At 41.3% G+C, this 14,384-nt stretch overlaps 1 protein-coding gene across 1 annotated transcript in view; it reads left to right on the top strand.

Annotated features, from left to right (window-relative positions):
- LOC121377442 (succinate dehydrogenase [ubiquinone] flavoprotein subunit, mitochondrial-like) overlaps window positions 1-12,468 on the top strand; it is a 28,632-nt gene extending 16,164 nt beyond the window's left edge. The window contains exons 7-16 of the mRNA XM_041505426.1: window positions 4,624-4,748; window positions 5,672-5,840; window positions 6,342-6,537; window positions 7,357-7,557; window positions 8,134-8,226; window positions 9,050-9,148; window positions 9,826-9,969; window positions 10,291-10,404; window positions 10,824-10,920; window positions 11,703-12,468. Coding sequence (XP_041361360.1) covers window positions 4,624-4,748; window positions 5,672-5,840; window positions 6,342-6,537; window positions 7,357-7,557; window positions 8,134-8,226; window positions 9,050-9,148; window positions 9,826-9,969; window positions 10,291-10,404; window positions 10,824-10,910 — 1,228 coding nt within the window. The 3' untranslated portion in view covers window positions 10,911-10,920; window positions 11,703-12,468. The remainder of the gene's footprint in view (window positions 1-4,623; window positions 4,749-5,671; window positions 5,841-6,341; window positions 6,538-7,356; window positions 7,558-8,133; window positions 8,227-9,049; window positions 9,149-9,825; window positions 9,970-10,290; window positions 10,405-10,823; window positions 10,921-11,702) is intronic.
- Window positions 12,469-14,384: the final 1,916 nt, after the last annotated feature.

The raw sequence follows: 14,384 nt of genomic DNA, 5'->3' as shown, positions 1-14,384 counted from the left end.
GTAGGTCAGGGCTTCTAGAATTATCCCAGGTGGCCCATTAGGCTATTTCTTGTTCCAGCCAGCTAGTGCACCACGACTGGTATATCAAGGGCAGTCGTAGGTCAGGGCTTCTAGAATTATCCCAGGTGGCCCATTAGGCTATTTCTTGTTCCAGCCAGCTAGTGCACCACGACTGGTATATCAAGGGCAGTCGTAGGTCAGGGCTTCTAGAATTATCCCAGGTGGCCCATTAGGCTATTTCTTGTTCCAGCCAGCTAGTGCACCACGACTGGTATATCAAGGGCAGTCGTAGGTCAGGGCTTCTAGAATTATCCCAGGTGGCCCATTAGGCTATTTCTTGTTCCAGCCAGCTAGTGCACCACGACTGGTATATCAAGGGCAGTCGTAGGTCAGGGCTTCTAGAATTATCCCAGGTGGCCCATTAGGCTATTTCTTGTTCCAGCCAGCTAGTGCACCACGACTGGTATATCAAGGGCAGTCGTAGGTCAGGGCTTCTAGAATTATCCCAGGTGGCCCATTAGGCTATTTCTTGTTCCAGCCAGCTAGTGCACCACGACTGGTATATCAAGGGCAGTCGTAGGTCAGGGCTTCTAGAATTATCCCAGGTGGCCCATTAGGCTATTTCTTGTTCCAGCCAGCTAGTGCACCACGACTGGTATATCAAGGGCAGTCGTAGGTCAGGGCTTCTAGAATTATCCCAGGTGGCCCATTAGGCTATTTCTTGTTCCAGCCAGCTAGTGCACCACGACTGGTATATCAAGGGCAGTCGTAGGTCAGGGCTTCTAGAATTATCCCAGGTGGCCCATTAGGCTATTTCTTGTTCCAGCCAGCTAGTGCACCACGACTGGTATATCAAGGGCAGTCGTAGGTCAGGGCTTCTAGAATTATCCCAGGTGGCCCATTAGGCTATTTCTTGTTCCAGCCAGCTAGTGCACCACGACTGGTATATCAAGGGCAGTCGTAGGTCAGGGCTTCTAGAATTATCCCAGGTGGCCCATTAGGCTATTTCTTGTTCCAGCCAGCTAGTGCACCACGACTGGTATATCAAGGGCAGTCGTAGGTCAGGGCTTCTAGAATTATCCCAGGTGGCCCATTAGGCTATTTCTTGTTCCAGCCAGCTAGTGCACCACGACTGGTATATCAAGGGCAGTCGTAGGTCAGGGCTTCTAGAATTATCCCAGGTGGCCCATTAGGCTATTTCTTGTTCCAGCCAGCTAGTGCACCACGACTGGTATATCAAGGGCAGTCGTAGGTCAGGGCTTCTAGAATTATCCCAGGTGGCCCATTAGGCTATTTCTTGTTCCAGCCAGCTAGTGCACCACGACTGGTATATCAAGGGCAGTCGTAGGTCAGGGCTTCTAGAATTATCCCAGGTGGCCCATTAGGCTATTTCTTGTTCCAGCCAGCTAGTGCACCACGACTGGTATATCAAGGGCAGTCGTAGGTCAGGGCTTCTAGAATTATCCCAGGTGGCCCATTAGGCTATTTCTTGTTCCAGCCAGCTAGTGCACCACGACTGGTATATCAAGGGCAGTCGTAGGTCAGGGCTTCTAGAATTATCCCAGGTGGCCCATTAGGCTATTTCTTGTTCCAGCCAGCTAGTGCACCACGACTGGTATATCAAGGGCAGTCGTAGGTCAGGGCTTCTAGAATTATCCCAGGTGGCCCATTAGGCTATTTCTTGTTCCAGCCAGCTAGTGCACCACGACTGGTATATCAAGGGCAGTCGTAGGTCAGGGCTTCTAGAATTATCCCAGGTGGCCCATTAGGCTATTTCTTGTTCCAGCCAGCTAGTGCACCACGACTGGTATATCAAGGGCAGTCGTAGGTCAGGGCTTCTAGAATTATCCCAGGTGGCCCATTAGGCTATTTCTTGTTCCAGCCAGCTAGTGCACCACGACTGGTATATCAAGGGCAGTCGTAGGTCAGGGCTTCTAGAATTATCCCAGGTGGCCCATTAGGCTATTTCTTGTTCCAGCCAGCTAGTGCACCACGACTGGTATATCAAGGGCAGTCGTAGGTCAGGGCTTCTAGAATTATCCCAGGTGGCCCATTAGGCTATTTCTTGTTCCAGCCAGCTAGTGCACCACGACTGGTATATCAAGGGCAGTCGTAGGTCAGGGCTTCTAGAATTATCCCAGGTGGCCCATTAGGCTATTTCTTGTTCCAGCCAGCTAGTGCACCACGACTGGTATATCAAGGGCAGTCGTAGGTCAGGGCTTCTAGAATTATCCCAGGTGGCCCATTAGGCTATTTCTTGTTCCAGCCAGCTAGTGCACCACGACTGGTATATCAAGGGCAGTCGTAGGTCAGGGCTTCTAGAATTATCCCAGGTGGCCCATTAGGCTATTTCTTGTTCCAGCCAGCTAGTGCACCACGACTGGTATATCAAGGGCAGTCGTAGGTCAGGGCTTCTAGAATTATCCCAGGTGGCCCATTAGGCTATTTCTTGTTCCAGCCAGCTAGTGCACCACGACTGGTATATCAAGGGCAGTCGTAGGTCAGGGCTTCTAGAATTATCCCAGGTGGCCCATTAGGCTATTTCTTGTTCCAGCCAGCTAGTGCACCACGACTGGTATATCAAGGGCAGTCGTAGGTCAGGGCTTCTAGAATTATCCCAGGTGGCCCATTAGGCTATTTCTTGTTCCAGCCAGCTAGTGCACCACGACTGGTATATCAAGGGCAGTCGTAGGTCAGGGCTTCTAGAATTATCCCAGGTGGCCCATTAGGCTATTTCTTGTTCCAGCCAGCTAGTGCACCACGACTGGTATATCAAGGGCAGTCGTAGGTCAGGGCTTCTAGAATTATCCCAGGTGGCCCATTAGGCTATTTCTTGTTCCAGCCAGCTAGTGCACCACGACTGGTATATCAAGGGCAGTCGTAGGTCAGGGCTTCTAGAATTATCCCAGGTGGCCCATTAGGCTATTTCTTGTTCCAGCCAGCTAGTGCACCACGACTGGTATATCAAGGGCAGTCGTAGGTCAGGGCTTCTAGAATTATCCCAGGTGGCCCATTAGGCTATTTCTTGTTCCAGCCAGCTAGTGCACCACGACTGGTATATCAAGGGCAGTCGTAGGTCAGGGCTTCTAGAATTATCCCAGGTGGCCCATTAGGCTATTTCTTATTCCAGCCAGGTAGTGCACCACGACTGGTATATGAAGGGCAGTCGTAGGTCAGGGCTTCTAGAATTATCCCAGGTGGCCCATTAGGCTATTTCTTGTTCCAGCCAGCTAGTGCACCACGACTGGTATATCAAGGGCAGTCGTAGGTCAGGGCTTCTAGAATTATCCCAGGTGGCCCATTAGGCTATTTCTTGTTCCAGCCAGCTAGTGCACCACGACTGGTATATCAAGGGCAGTCGTAGGTCAGGGCTTCTAGAATTATCCCAGGTGGCCCATTAGGCTATTTCTTGTTCCAGCCAGCTAGTGCACCACGACTGGTATATCAAGGGCAGTCGTAGGTCAGGGCTTCTAGAATTATCCCAGGTGGCCCATTAGGCTATTTCTTGTTCCAGCCAGCTAGTGCACCACGACTGGTATATCAAGGGCAGTCGTAGGTCAGGGCTTCTAGAATTATCCCAGGTGGCCCATTAGGCTATTTCTTGTTCCAGCCAGCTAGTGCACCACGACTGGTATATCAAGGGCAGTCGTAGGTCAGGGCTTCTAGAATTATCCCAGGTGGCCCATTAGGCTATTTCTTGTTCCAGCCAGCTAGTGCACCACGACTGGTATATCAAGGGCAGTCGTAGGTCAGGGCTTCTAGAATTATCCCAGGTGGCCCATTAGGCTATTTCTTGTTCCAGCCAGCTAGTGCACCACGACTGGTATATCAAGGGCAGTCGTAGGTCAGGGCTTCTAGAATTATCCCAGGTGGCCCATTAGGCTATTTCTTGTTCCAGCCAGCTAGTGCACCACGACTGGTATATCAAGGGCAGTCGTAGGTCAGGGCTTCTAGAATTATCCCAGGTGGCCCATTAGGCTATTTCTTGTTCCAGCCAGCTAGTGCACCACGACTGGTATATCAAGGGCAGTCGTATGTCAGGGCTTCTAGAATTTTTATAAAATCCACTAACCCACCTAGTAATCAGTAATTAAACAAATTTACTTGCCACAATTAAAAATCCAGTAGCCTACTTCACTTTGAAAAAAATACAATTTTACTAACAGTAATAATCAGATATGTCACCTAAAGAGGGAGATAGAGTTTAAAAGCATTAAGATTGGGGAGGTAGGAGTGGGGCCAGAATATTCATATTTACAAAATAGACTTAAATGCAGCATTTGACAACTTGTTTTTCAATAGCCATCGGGCATGGTAATAGTAGTTATTTACTAGCCAAACATTGAATATCACTAACCTTGGGAGTGGGGCTACCATAATCTAGAAGCCCTGGGTATGTGTTATCTTGTCTGTGGTATGGTGCATATAAGATTCCTTGCTACCAATGGAAAAATGTGGTGTGTTTTCTCTCTAAGACTTCAAAATTACAATATGTTTGTTATCTAATAGCCGATGATTAAAAATAATGTGCTCTAGTTAAATAAAAGAAACTTTTACATAATTGCTGACCAGTCTGTTATGTTATGTTGAGTTATTGTTGTTACGTTTTGTTTTCTTCACCAGTGGCTGGGGCCGGACTTACTTCTCATGTACATCTGCTCACACATGCACCGGTGACGGGACGGCGATGGTAACGCGGGCCGGACTTCCTAACCAGGATATGGAGTTCGTACAGTTCCACCCGACAGGTAAATTCACAGGACTGATGCCATATAAACGTTAAAAAAAATATTGTTGAGTTGTGTAGCTAAATAAAAAAAAGAAGAAGACAAAAGTACCATCATTAGTCTTTGCACCCATTTTAAGTCAGTATCAGTGTAAAGGAAACAAAATTTGGATTAAAGAAATTTTAGTATCTTTTGCTTTCAATGAATGGTAATTTGTTGATGTTTGTAAATAACAATATTATATTGTTCTGTAGGTTAACAGATCAAAATATATTCTGGCAGACTAGTAAACGATGGCCTGTACAGACTAGTAAAATATTTTTCGTTTCTACACAACAAATACCGTTTTTGTCAGTAAAGGCAAGTGATCACTTGCACGCCCCTCCTCACTGACATGTAAAGTTTTAACAGAACAGAAATTGATCGCCTTCCAATAACATTTTAAATAATGTTTGGATGGGGCGGGACGTAGCCCAGTGGTAAGACACTCACTTGATGTGCGGTCGGTGTGGGATCGATCCCCGTCGGTAGGCCCATTGTGCTATTTCTCATTCCAGCCAGTGCACCATGACTGGTATATCAAAGGCTGTGGTATGTAATACCCTGTCTGTGGGAAGGTGCATATAAAAGATCCCTTGCTGCTAATAAAAAAAAAAAAGTAGCCCATGAAGTGGTGACAGCGGGTTTTCTCTCTCAATATCTGTGTGGTCCTTATTCAATTGTCCGACACCATATAACCATAAATAAAATGTGTTGAGTGCGTCGTTAAATAAAACATTTCCTTCTTCCTTCCTTCATATGGTTGCTTGCCTAGCACCGGTACAGGAGAGTGATCTTCAGCTGTCTTTCAGTTTAATCAATCTGAAGACTAAAATAGCAGTAGTTTGAAAATTTTCCGAGATGACTTGAAACTGATAATATGATATTTCTTATTTATTTTCCAGGAATCTATGGTGCTGGCTGTCTCATCACGGAAGGATCTCGGGGGGAGGGTGGTTTCCTCGTCAACTCGGAGGGTGAGAGGTTCATGGAACGATACGCACCAAATGCCAAAGATCTGGCCTCGCGTGACGTGGTGTCAAGGTCGATCACAATCGAGATCCGAGAAGGAAGGTTAGCATTCATTAGACTGTATCTTGACCCAGCAAATGTTATAAGTGTTTTTTGGTCAATATTTCCAGTTTGGGTTGGCCTAATAGGAAAAGGAAAAGTGTTTTGGAAAGAACAAAAATGTTCTATGAACCATTTTTTATTTAGGTGGCATAAAATAAACTGATAAATGACATGAGTAGACGACATCTTTGCAGGGCTCAAAACTAATTGTGGCATTGAAGGCCGGTTGCTGTCATTGCAGTATGAATTATGGTAGGTCAGGACTTCACCGATGGCACTTTCTTGGCGCTGGATGAAAATTACTGTCATTAGTTTATCAAAGGCTGTGGTATGTGCTATTCTGTGGGATGGTGCATATAAAAGATCTCTTGCTACTAATAGAAAATTGTAGCTGGTTTCCTCTCTTAGACCAAATTACCAATGTTTGACATCCTATAGCTGATGATGAATAAATCAATGTACTCTAGTGGTGTCTTTAAATCAAATTTCCACATTTTGTAGAGGTGTGGGGAAAGACAAGGATCACATTTACCTCCAGCTGCATCACCTGCCTGCCGAATTGCTTCACTCCAAACTGCCAGGCATCTCTGAGACGGCCATGATCTTCTCAGGGGTCGACGTCACCAAGGAGCCGATTCCCGTCCTTCCCACAGTACACTACAACATGGGCGGAGTCCCAACCAACTTCAAGGGCCAGGTTAGTTAAACGTGCTTTAACATGGTTCCAAGTGTCGTTAAACAAAACAAACATTAACGTGGTTCCAATGTTTAATGTGGACACCAAAATTATTAGAAATTTAGAAAATTAGGGATGTGTTTTTTATGTGGATTGCTTTTATCCATGCTTATTCTTGTTCCTTATTAATTTTTGTTGTTGTTTTTAGTGTTTAATAAGCAGGCTTTCTGCCAGAAAATGATTTGAGGATACGCAATAAAAATGAAACCGATCATAAATGCCCCTACTAGGTGGTTATAGGTTTGAAATATTTTGAAATTGGACGCTAAATTTCCTATACATAGATATATTTTAAACAGCAGTTCTCTTACTATAATCTATCTAAAAATGAAAAATTGTATCCGTTCATTTCCAAGATTTTAGGGTACGTAATTTTACCCTTCATACTCTTGGTGGAAACGTATTGATTTGAATTGTTGTATTAGGCGACCGTCATTTTGAAAATTATTTGTTAATGACTGTTTATGTTTAATCAAAAGTCGTTGACTTCCAGTTATTTCTTGTTGGTGGGCCCATTGGGCTATTTCTCGTTCCAGCCAGTGCACCACGACTGGTATATCAAAATGTGTGGAATGTACTACCCTGTCTGTGGGATGGTGCATAAAAAACCCTTTGCTGCTAATTGAAAAGAGTAGCCCATGAAGTGGCGACAGCAGGTTTCCTCTCTTATTATCTGTGTAGTCCTCAACCATATGTTTGACACCATGTAACTAAATAAAATGTTTTGAGTGTGTCGTTAAATAAAACATTTCTTTCTTTCCAATTATTTGTTGTATTTAGGTGATAGACTACACAGTTGAGGGTGGTGACAAGATCATACCTGGTCTGTATGCGTGTGGTGAGGCCGCATCTGCGTCTGTCCATGGAGCAAATCGACTCGGGGCCAACTCGCTTCTCGACATCGTGGTGTTCGGTCGAGCATGTGCCAACACTATTGCCGCAGAAAACAAACCCGGCGATTCTATCGGGAAAATTAAGCCGGTAAGTTGTGTGATAAAATACAAACTGAAGGTGACCTTGATGGTACTTGTGGCAATATTGTGTCTTTATTGTATTACTTATGTTTGTAACAATCTAATGGCCAGTGAATTTTCTAATTAAATAAAAAAATTAATGTCAACTTTCGACATTTAAAACTGTTTTGTGTTTGCTTTCTTTATTAGTCCCCTAGCGGCTCAACTGGAAGGGATTGTAGGTTTCTTTTCTGTACCTCTCAGTTCTGTTAGTCTGACCCTCCTAGTTTTCTGGACTTTTTTTTCACAATGTCTCAAGATATGGAGTTGGAATTTTGTTTTTTAGCTTTATCTTGTAAAGTTACAGAAGAAGTTTGAGTTTCATGGAGATTGATCTGTTTCTGTTTTGATGTAGATAAGGAATTTTGTCAAGGGCCTAATCTGTGTTAAAGATGGAATTTATCCATGTTCCACAGAGTTAAGGCCCTTGAATTTAGGGAATAAGAAAATTTGTGCACTTGTTTGTAATGTTTTGCTTTAGAGGTACATTTGGAATGCTTGTTATCATTCCATTATTAAATGTAAATGAATGTTCTGATTGCAGAACGCAGGTGAAGAATCTGTGGCGAACCTCGACAAACTGAGATACGCCAAGGGCAACATCTCGACGGCAGATCTCAGACTGAAGATGCAGAAGGTAGGTCATGTGACTTCAAGACAAATTTATCAAGGGGGGCAGGGCGTAGCCCAGTGGTATAGGGTTGAAAATTAACATGAAACCCATTGTCGCCAGCAGGGCCAGTTGAAGAAAAATCTTACTGGCCCTTCTCAAATTCAATTAGTCCTCCAGTTATCACATTCAAGTTTAACTGCTCAGCCAAATTCAAAACTAGATTGTTCTTTGTTAACCTTCTGACTATGCAGGCGAGATAACTCGCCCGACGTCTACATACAGCACACTCTATACAGTACATTCCTCAATTCATATTTCCAGCTGTTTTACACACGACACTCACCGGAAACGGGAATATAATAAAAGAAAAAAGATTTCTTTTCAAAATGGTGGCTTTTATTTAGATTTTTTCAACTGAATATATCTTGAAATTTTGAGTTCAAAAAGTGGTTTTCGGCAGGTATTTTTGCTTGACAACAATTGAGGCATGTCTTGGTCAAATTTAGGTATCGATAGCTGATTGTGACAGCTAGTTTGATAATAAATTTGATCGTTTCACCAACAACAAAAAATCACCAGATATTGGGATATGAATCATAGTTCGTTTTTAAAAACAAATTCTTGTCAGAAAACCACTGTTATTGGGAATAATGGACATAAATACTGGTACTCTTGTATTTCAGACCATGCAGCAGTATGCTGCTGTGTTCCGTATGGGCGATAGATAACCTTTAATTGTGTGTAACTCTTGTATTGTACGGGCGATAGATAACCTTTAATTGTGTGTAACTCTTGTATTGTACGGGCGATAGATACCCTTTAATTGTGTGTAACTCTTGTATTTCAGACCATGCAGCAGTATGCTGCTGTGTTCCGTACAGGGGATGTTCTCAAGGAGGGCTGCCTGAAGATGGCTGAGGTGTACAAGCAGATGGATGACCTCAAGGTCTTTATTTTAAGATTTTATAGTGTTGATTTTATCAGGTCGATAGGTACTGGGTTCGCTTTCTGGGACCGGATCCCACCCAGAGTGAATTTATAGAGAAAGGAAAGGAAATGGTTTATTTAACGACACACTCAACACATTTTATTTATGGTTATATGGCGTCGGTGAATTTATCGAATCAAAATGATAGATGTAAGACCACTTAACCAATTTTTCAAGAGAGCGAGTTTAAGGACTCAGTGGGTAGGTGTAAGGCCACTGCACCGATTTCTTTCTCTCTTGCTGACAAACTAACCACTGTCATGGACAGACTGTCCTCATAGCTGAGGTGTGTGCCCAGGACAGTGTGCTTGAACCTTAATTTGGATATAAGCATGAAAATAAGTATAAACAGTCAAACAACAATTACAGTAAATATTGAAATCATTAAGTATATATTTTTTAGGTGTTTTTTTCAGAGCTAGATTAATTATGATTTTTTATGACAAATTATTCACTGAATCAATTTATGGTAGGTGATATATTTAAGTCCATTGAATTCTTGTTGTTGTTGTTGTAGGTGATATATTTAAGTCCATTGAATTCTTGTTGTTGTTTTTGTTATTATTATTATTATTATTATTTTTATTATTATGTGTATGTTATTATTTGTGACTACCTGTTGATTGCGTTGTCAGGTGACGGACCGCGGCCTGGTGTGGAACTCTGACCTGGTGGAGACACTGGAGTTACAGAACCTGATGCTGAATGCCATGCAGATCATCGTCCCAGCCGAGGCTAGGAAGGAGAGTCGTGGGGCACACGCTCGGGAAGACTTTAAAGTAAGCATCAGCAGGCGGAGTGACCTCCCTTGTCATGTGGAGTTACTGATAAGATACCGGCCTCCAGGCCCGTAGGCAGGGTTTTGAGGGGGAGTGTTGTCTAGGCTTATGGTGAGGCACGCACTCATGCAGGCACTCATGTTAACCCTCCAACCCCACCCACCCCACAATTTGTTCTAATGCTAAAACCATACAAAATGTTGTTTTGACAGATATTAATTGATAAGTATGACTACAGTAAACCAATTGAAATTTATTGTATGATTGTATTTATTGTAATTATAATTATTGTAACAATACAAAATGTTTTTGTTTTGACAGACGCGTATTGACGAGTACGACTACAGTAAACCAATTGAAGGTCAGACGAAGAAGCCGTTTGCAGAACACTGGAGGAAACACTCGTTAGCATATGTTAATCCAGACACAGGAAAGGTAACATAGTAATATAATAATACTATAATTACGAAAAAAAACATGCTAGCATATATAGAGGATATAGGATATCAGCATTATCATGCGACGGTAAGAATGGGAAATGCTGAAAAGCTTGCAGAGCAGAATTTCTCATTCGGCCTCAATGGGATAAACTGATATCCTACGTCATTATTTTAATCCTGCAATCCATAAAAATTAAAGGAAAAAGCTATTTCAGCTAGAGGTCAAATGAGCTATTGTGTAATGTAGCATATTGTAGTGCTATCTAACTGTTTTTTGATGAAAGAATTTCAGCAACCCACTACTTGTCAAGACCTAGGAAACGTTTTCCAGATCTTTTGCACAATATTATGATAATTATTCGTTTTATCATCATTAAACATGGCTGGTGAAATGTGTGTATTTTTCTTCATCAGGTGGATCTTAAATATAGACGTGTGATTGACGACACGCTAGACAAGAAAGACTGCCCCACTGTGATTCCAGCCATTAGATCGTACTAAACTTGTAGACGTGAGTATTCTGTCCAACACAGGGGATGGATGTAGCCTAGTGGTTAAGCGCTTGCTAGATGATTGGTCGGTCTAGGATTGATCCCCGTTGGTGGGCTTATTGGGCTATTTCTCGTTCCAGCCAGTGCACCACAACTGGCATATCGAATGCCGTGGTGTGTGCTATTCGGTCTATGGGATGGTACATAATATTGTAACAGTTCCCTTGCTACTAATGGAAAAATGAAGCTGGTTTTCTCTCTTAAGAAGGTATGTTAAAATTGCCAGGTGTTTGATATCCAATATCCGAAGGTTAATAAATCTCTAGTGGTATCGTTAAACAAAACAAGCTTTAACCCTCCCCCCCCCCCCCCCGTCTCTTTTTTCTTTCTTTCTCTCTCTCTGTCTGTGTGTCTGTGTCTCTCTGTCTGTGTCTGGCTGTCTGTCTGTCTGTCTGTCTCTTGACCAAGTGTTGATATAACCACATTAGACACCAAAAGGTGCTGAGGGATCAGTAAACAAACATTCCTTTCCTTTTTTGGGTGGATGGAGGGGGTGGGATCTAGCTGAGTTGGTAGGGAGCTTGCCTGATGGTCATAGGATAGAATCCCCATGATGGATGAGGTATGTGGGAAAGCGCATGTAAAAGATACCTTGCTGCTAGTGGCAAAAGAATATTGTGGGTTTCCTGCCTAAGACTATGTCAGAATTACCAAATGTCTGACATCCAATAGCCGATAACTGATTAATCAATGTGCTCTAGTGGTGTCATAAATCGAAACACACTTTGTTTTTGTTTTTCAGGCTGACAGTGATCCCAGCCGACATGACTTTGTTTACACAGTGAATGTTTGTATTTTGGTGGCAGTGCTAGACGACTGTTTTAAAAACATGTTTGACTTGTATAAACTACTGCTTTGAAAAACGCAGTCCACATCCATAGTGCTGAACGTTTCATCAATATTTCTTGCAATTTCATCATGGTTATACAACAACACAAAAGCTTAAAGAATACTTGTTACAGTATTGACTCGGACAAATTTCTTTACACAAAGTGGATAATTTGTTTTTTATTCATTATGAAATGAATACTGACATTGTGTGTTGGCTTATTGAAAACATTATTCACAGATGATTTAAAAAACCCCAAAATACTGTGAATCTTGCTTTTGTGAATATTGCTGAAGCATTGAAGAAGATATCGTTTTTGCTTTACAGACTTGTTTGTTAATATAATTATAACACTAATGTATTGTTGAGGTCAAGTAATTTTGTGTACAATTGGTCAGTTAGGATAAAATAATCCTTATTTGATTGACCCATTGGATTCAATTATCCCTATTTCGCTCACTGGGTTTAAATAATCCCTGTATGATTACTTTAGATCTAATCTATCATTAATTCAATTTATAAATCCTATCTGATCCGATGGTTGTGTCCCTATTGGATGACGCATCTTAATGAATAATCTTAAGTATTAAGATATTCATGTTTATAACGGATTCATTTTATAAGATATCCACTGGGAACAATGTTACCTGTTGTTGGTAATAAATATTTTTAAACACTTGAGTATGTTTTTTCTTTTTATTGGGACATAATAAATACTGGAACATGTTTACATACATGTAACAAAAAGGAGTGAAATTTCCTATTATTTTAAAAAATAAAAGGTTATGCTCACTGCATTAAATTTTTGTTGATAATTTGAAGTCTTACAAATTTTAATTTTATAAGACTGAAAAATAGACATGAAGATTGTGAAATTCAGAATACTATGAGAGTGCGTTTTAGATTCCATTTATCTTACAAGTTGTTTTGAAACATATTGAAAGAGCAAAAGCAAGTTGGATACATTTTTAATGGTATTTAACGGACACGAATTGGGTATTCTATTTCTTACATACCACCCTCCACCCCCCCACATACCCAGGCTTATGATAAAAAAAACCAACCCCTATTTATGCAAGCACATATGCAGGTTTTTTTGGGGGGCGGGGGTGCACGGAGCCCCTCTGTGCTTAAATAAATTCTCCCCCCAATATATTTTCTTAGGGAAGCATGTCTCTACACCCCCTCCCATAAACTACACTTGCTACACTCTAGACCCCTCCCTGCTAAAATTACTGCAACTGCGCCGGTTACGGCCCTTTCGCTTGTAGTTAACTTATGCGTGACCGACGAATCAATTTCAGGTTAACTTATGTCGAAGAGCAATCAGTTTTGATCTTGCTTCTTTTTCATTGAATGGTACAGCGGTGGTGACTTGGTCATCACCTTTAAATTGTTATCCTATAAATGTGTGTTATTGGTATATGTTATCAGAAATAATGAATGATGTTCTCACCAACAACTGTAAGAAAGTCGTGTGTGTTGGCTAGTCTAGTCTAGTTGTGTTTTTTTTAACTTTAATGACCATTGGTAGTTGTCTGTACTGAATCAGTGTTTAATCTGTTCATCACATCAACGAATACAAACTGAAGTTCAATATGGTAAATTAAAATTGTCAAAAACCTCATTTAAGAACTTCAATGTTTAATCATATTAATTTTTGTTTGTTTAATACAGAATTTCGTTACATGATGGTAAAAATTTCATTTTTACAAATTCATTTATTACACATCCGTGTAAGATATTGCTCATGTCATAACAATTACTCCATATCTAACTAGTGTAATGTTGGCATGGCGTGACGTAGATCACTTGCTGACCCAATTCATAGAAACATAACATGCAGTAGGTCTCGACATCTGCTTGCGGCTTGTTTGTAAGAAATAAAATACTGAACAAGCTTGCCTGTTATACCATTTTTATGAAACTTGTGAACAGTGTTGGTATCCGACTCGCTTTTGCTTGTCGGATACCAAAACGGTTCACTCATTTCATAAAAATGGTATGACAGGCAAGCTCGTTTAGTATTCTATATATATTTCATAATGCCTTTGTCAAAAAGCTATATTGAGAATTCGAATGTTTCATTACATTTAATTTTTTTGGGCTAATAAATAAAGATTTTGGGAATATGTTATATTAATATATTTGTAAATGTAACAAAATGATTTTCAGTATTTTGTGTGCAGTTTAAAACATTGTTAAAACAAACTAACGATATAAGCCTAATAATGAATGGAGCAGGGAAGGACTAGTGTTTAGTCTTGTTGGTTCTTTCTGTATGTACGTCTGATGTGGAGATGTGTGTCCTATGGACATCTATGTATTTTTTCTTTCACCATATGGTTTCCTCAGTTTGATAACTTTGTAAAAGGAAAGGTGGGGTGGGGGTGCGTGTGGGGGGTTGGTTAAAAATTAAATCAGCTCTCCAGGTAACAAAAAGAGCTTTTTTGATGTTTAAACACCTCCAATTGTTACGTATTTTGGGGTGGTGGAGAAAACTGACCCTCCCCCCCACCCCCGTTCACCCCTGCTAAGTACAGCTGTATTGATTAGGATATTAGTAGTGAAGAACTGTTTTTGACCTTTAGTGTA

The sequence above is a fragment of the Gigantopelta aegis genome, chromosome 7 (assembly GCF_016097555.1).
Source record: "Gigantopelta aegis isolate Gae_Host chromosome 7, Gae_host_genome, whole genome shotgun sequence".
NCBI classification, from domain to species: Eukaryota; Metazoa; Mollusca; class Gastropoda; order Neomphalida; family Peltospiridae; genus Gigantopelta; species Gigantopelta aegis.
The sequence above is the reverse complement of the archived record's forward strand: the minus strand, read 5'-3'. Positions and strand labels throughout refer to the sequence as shown.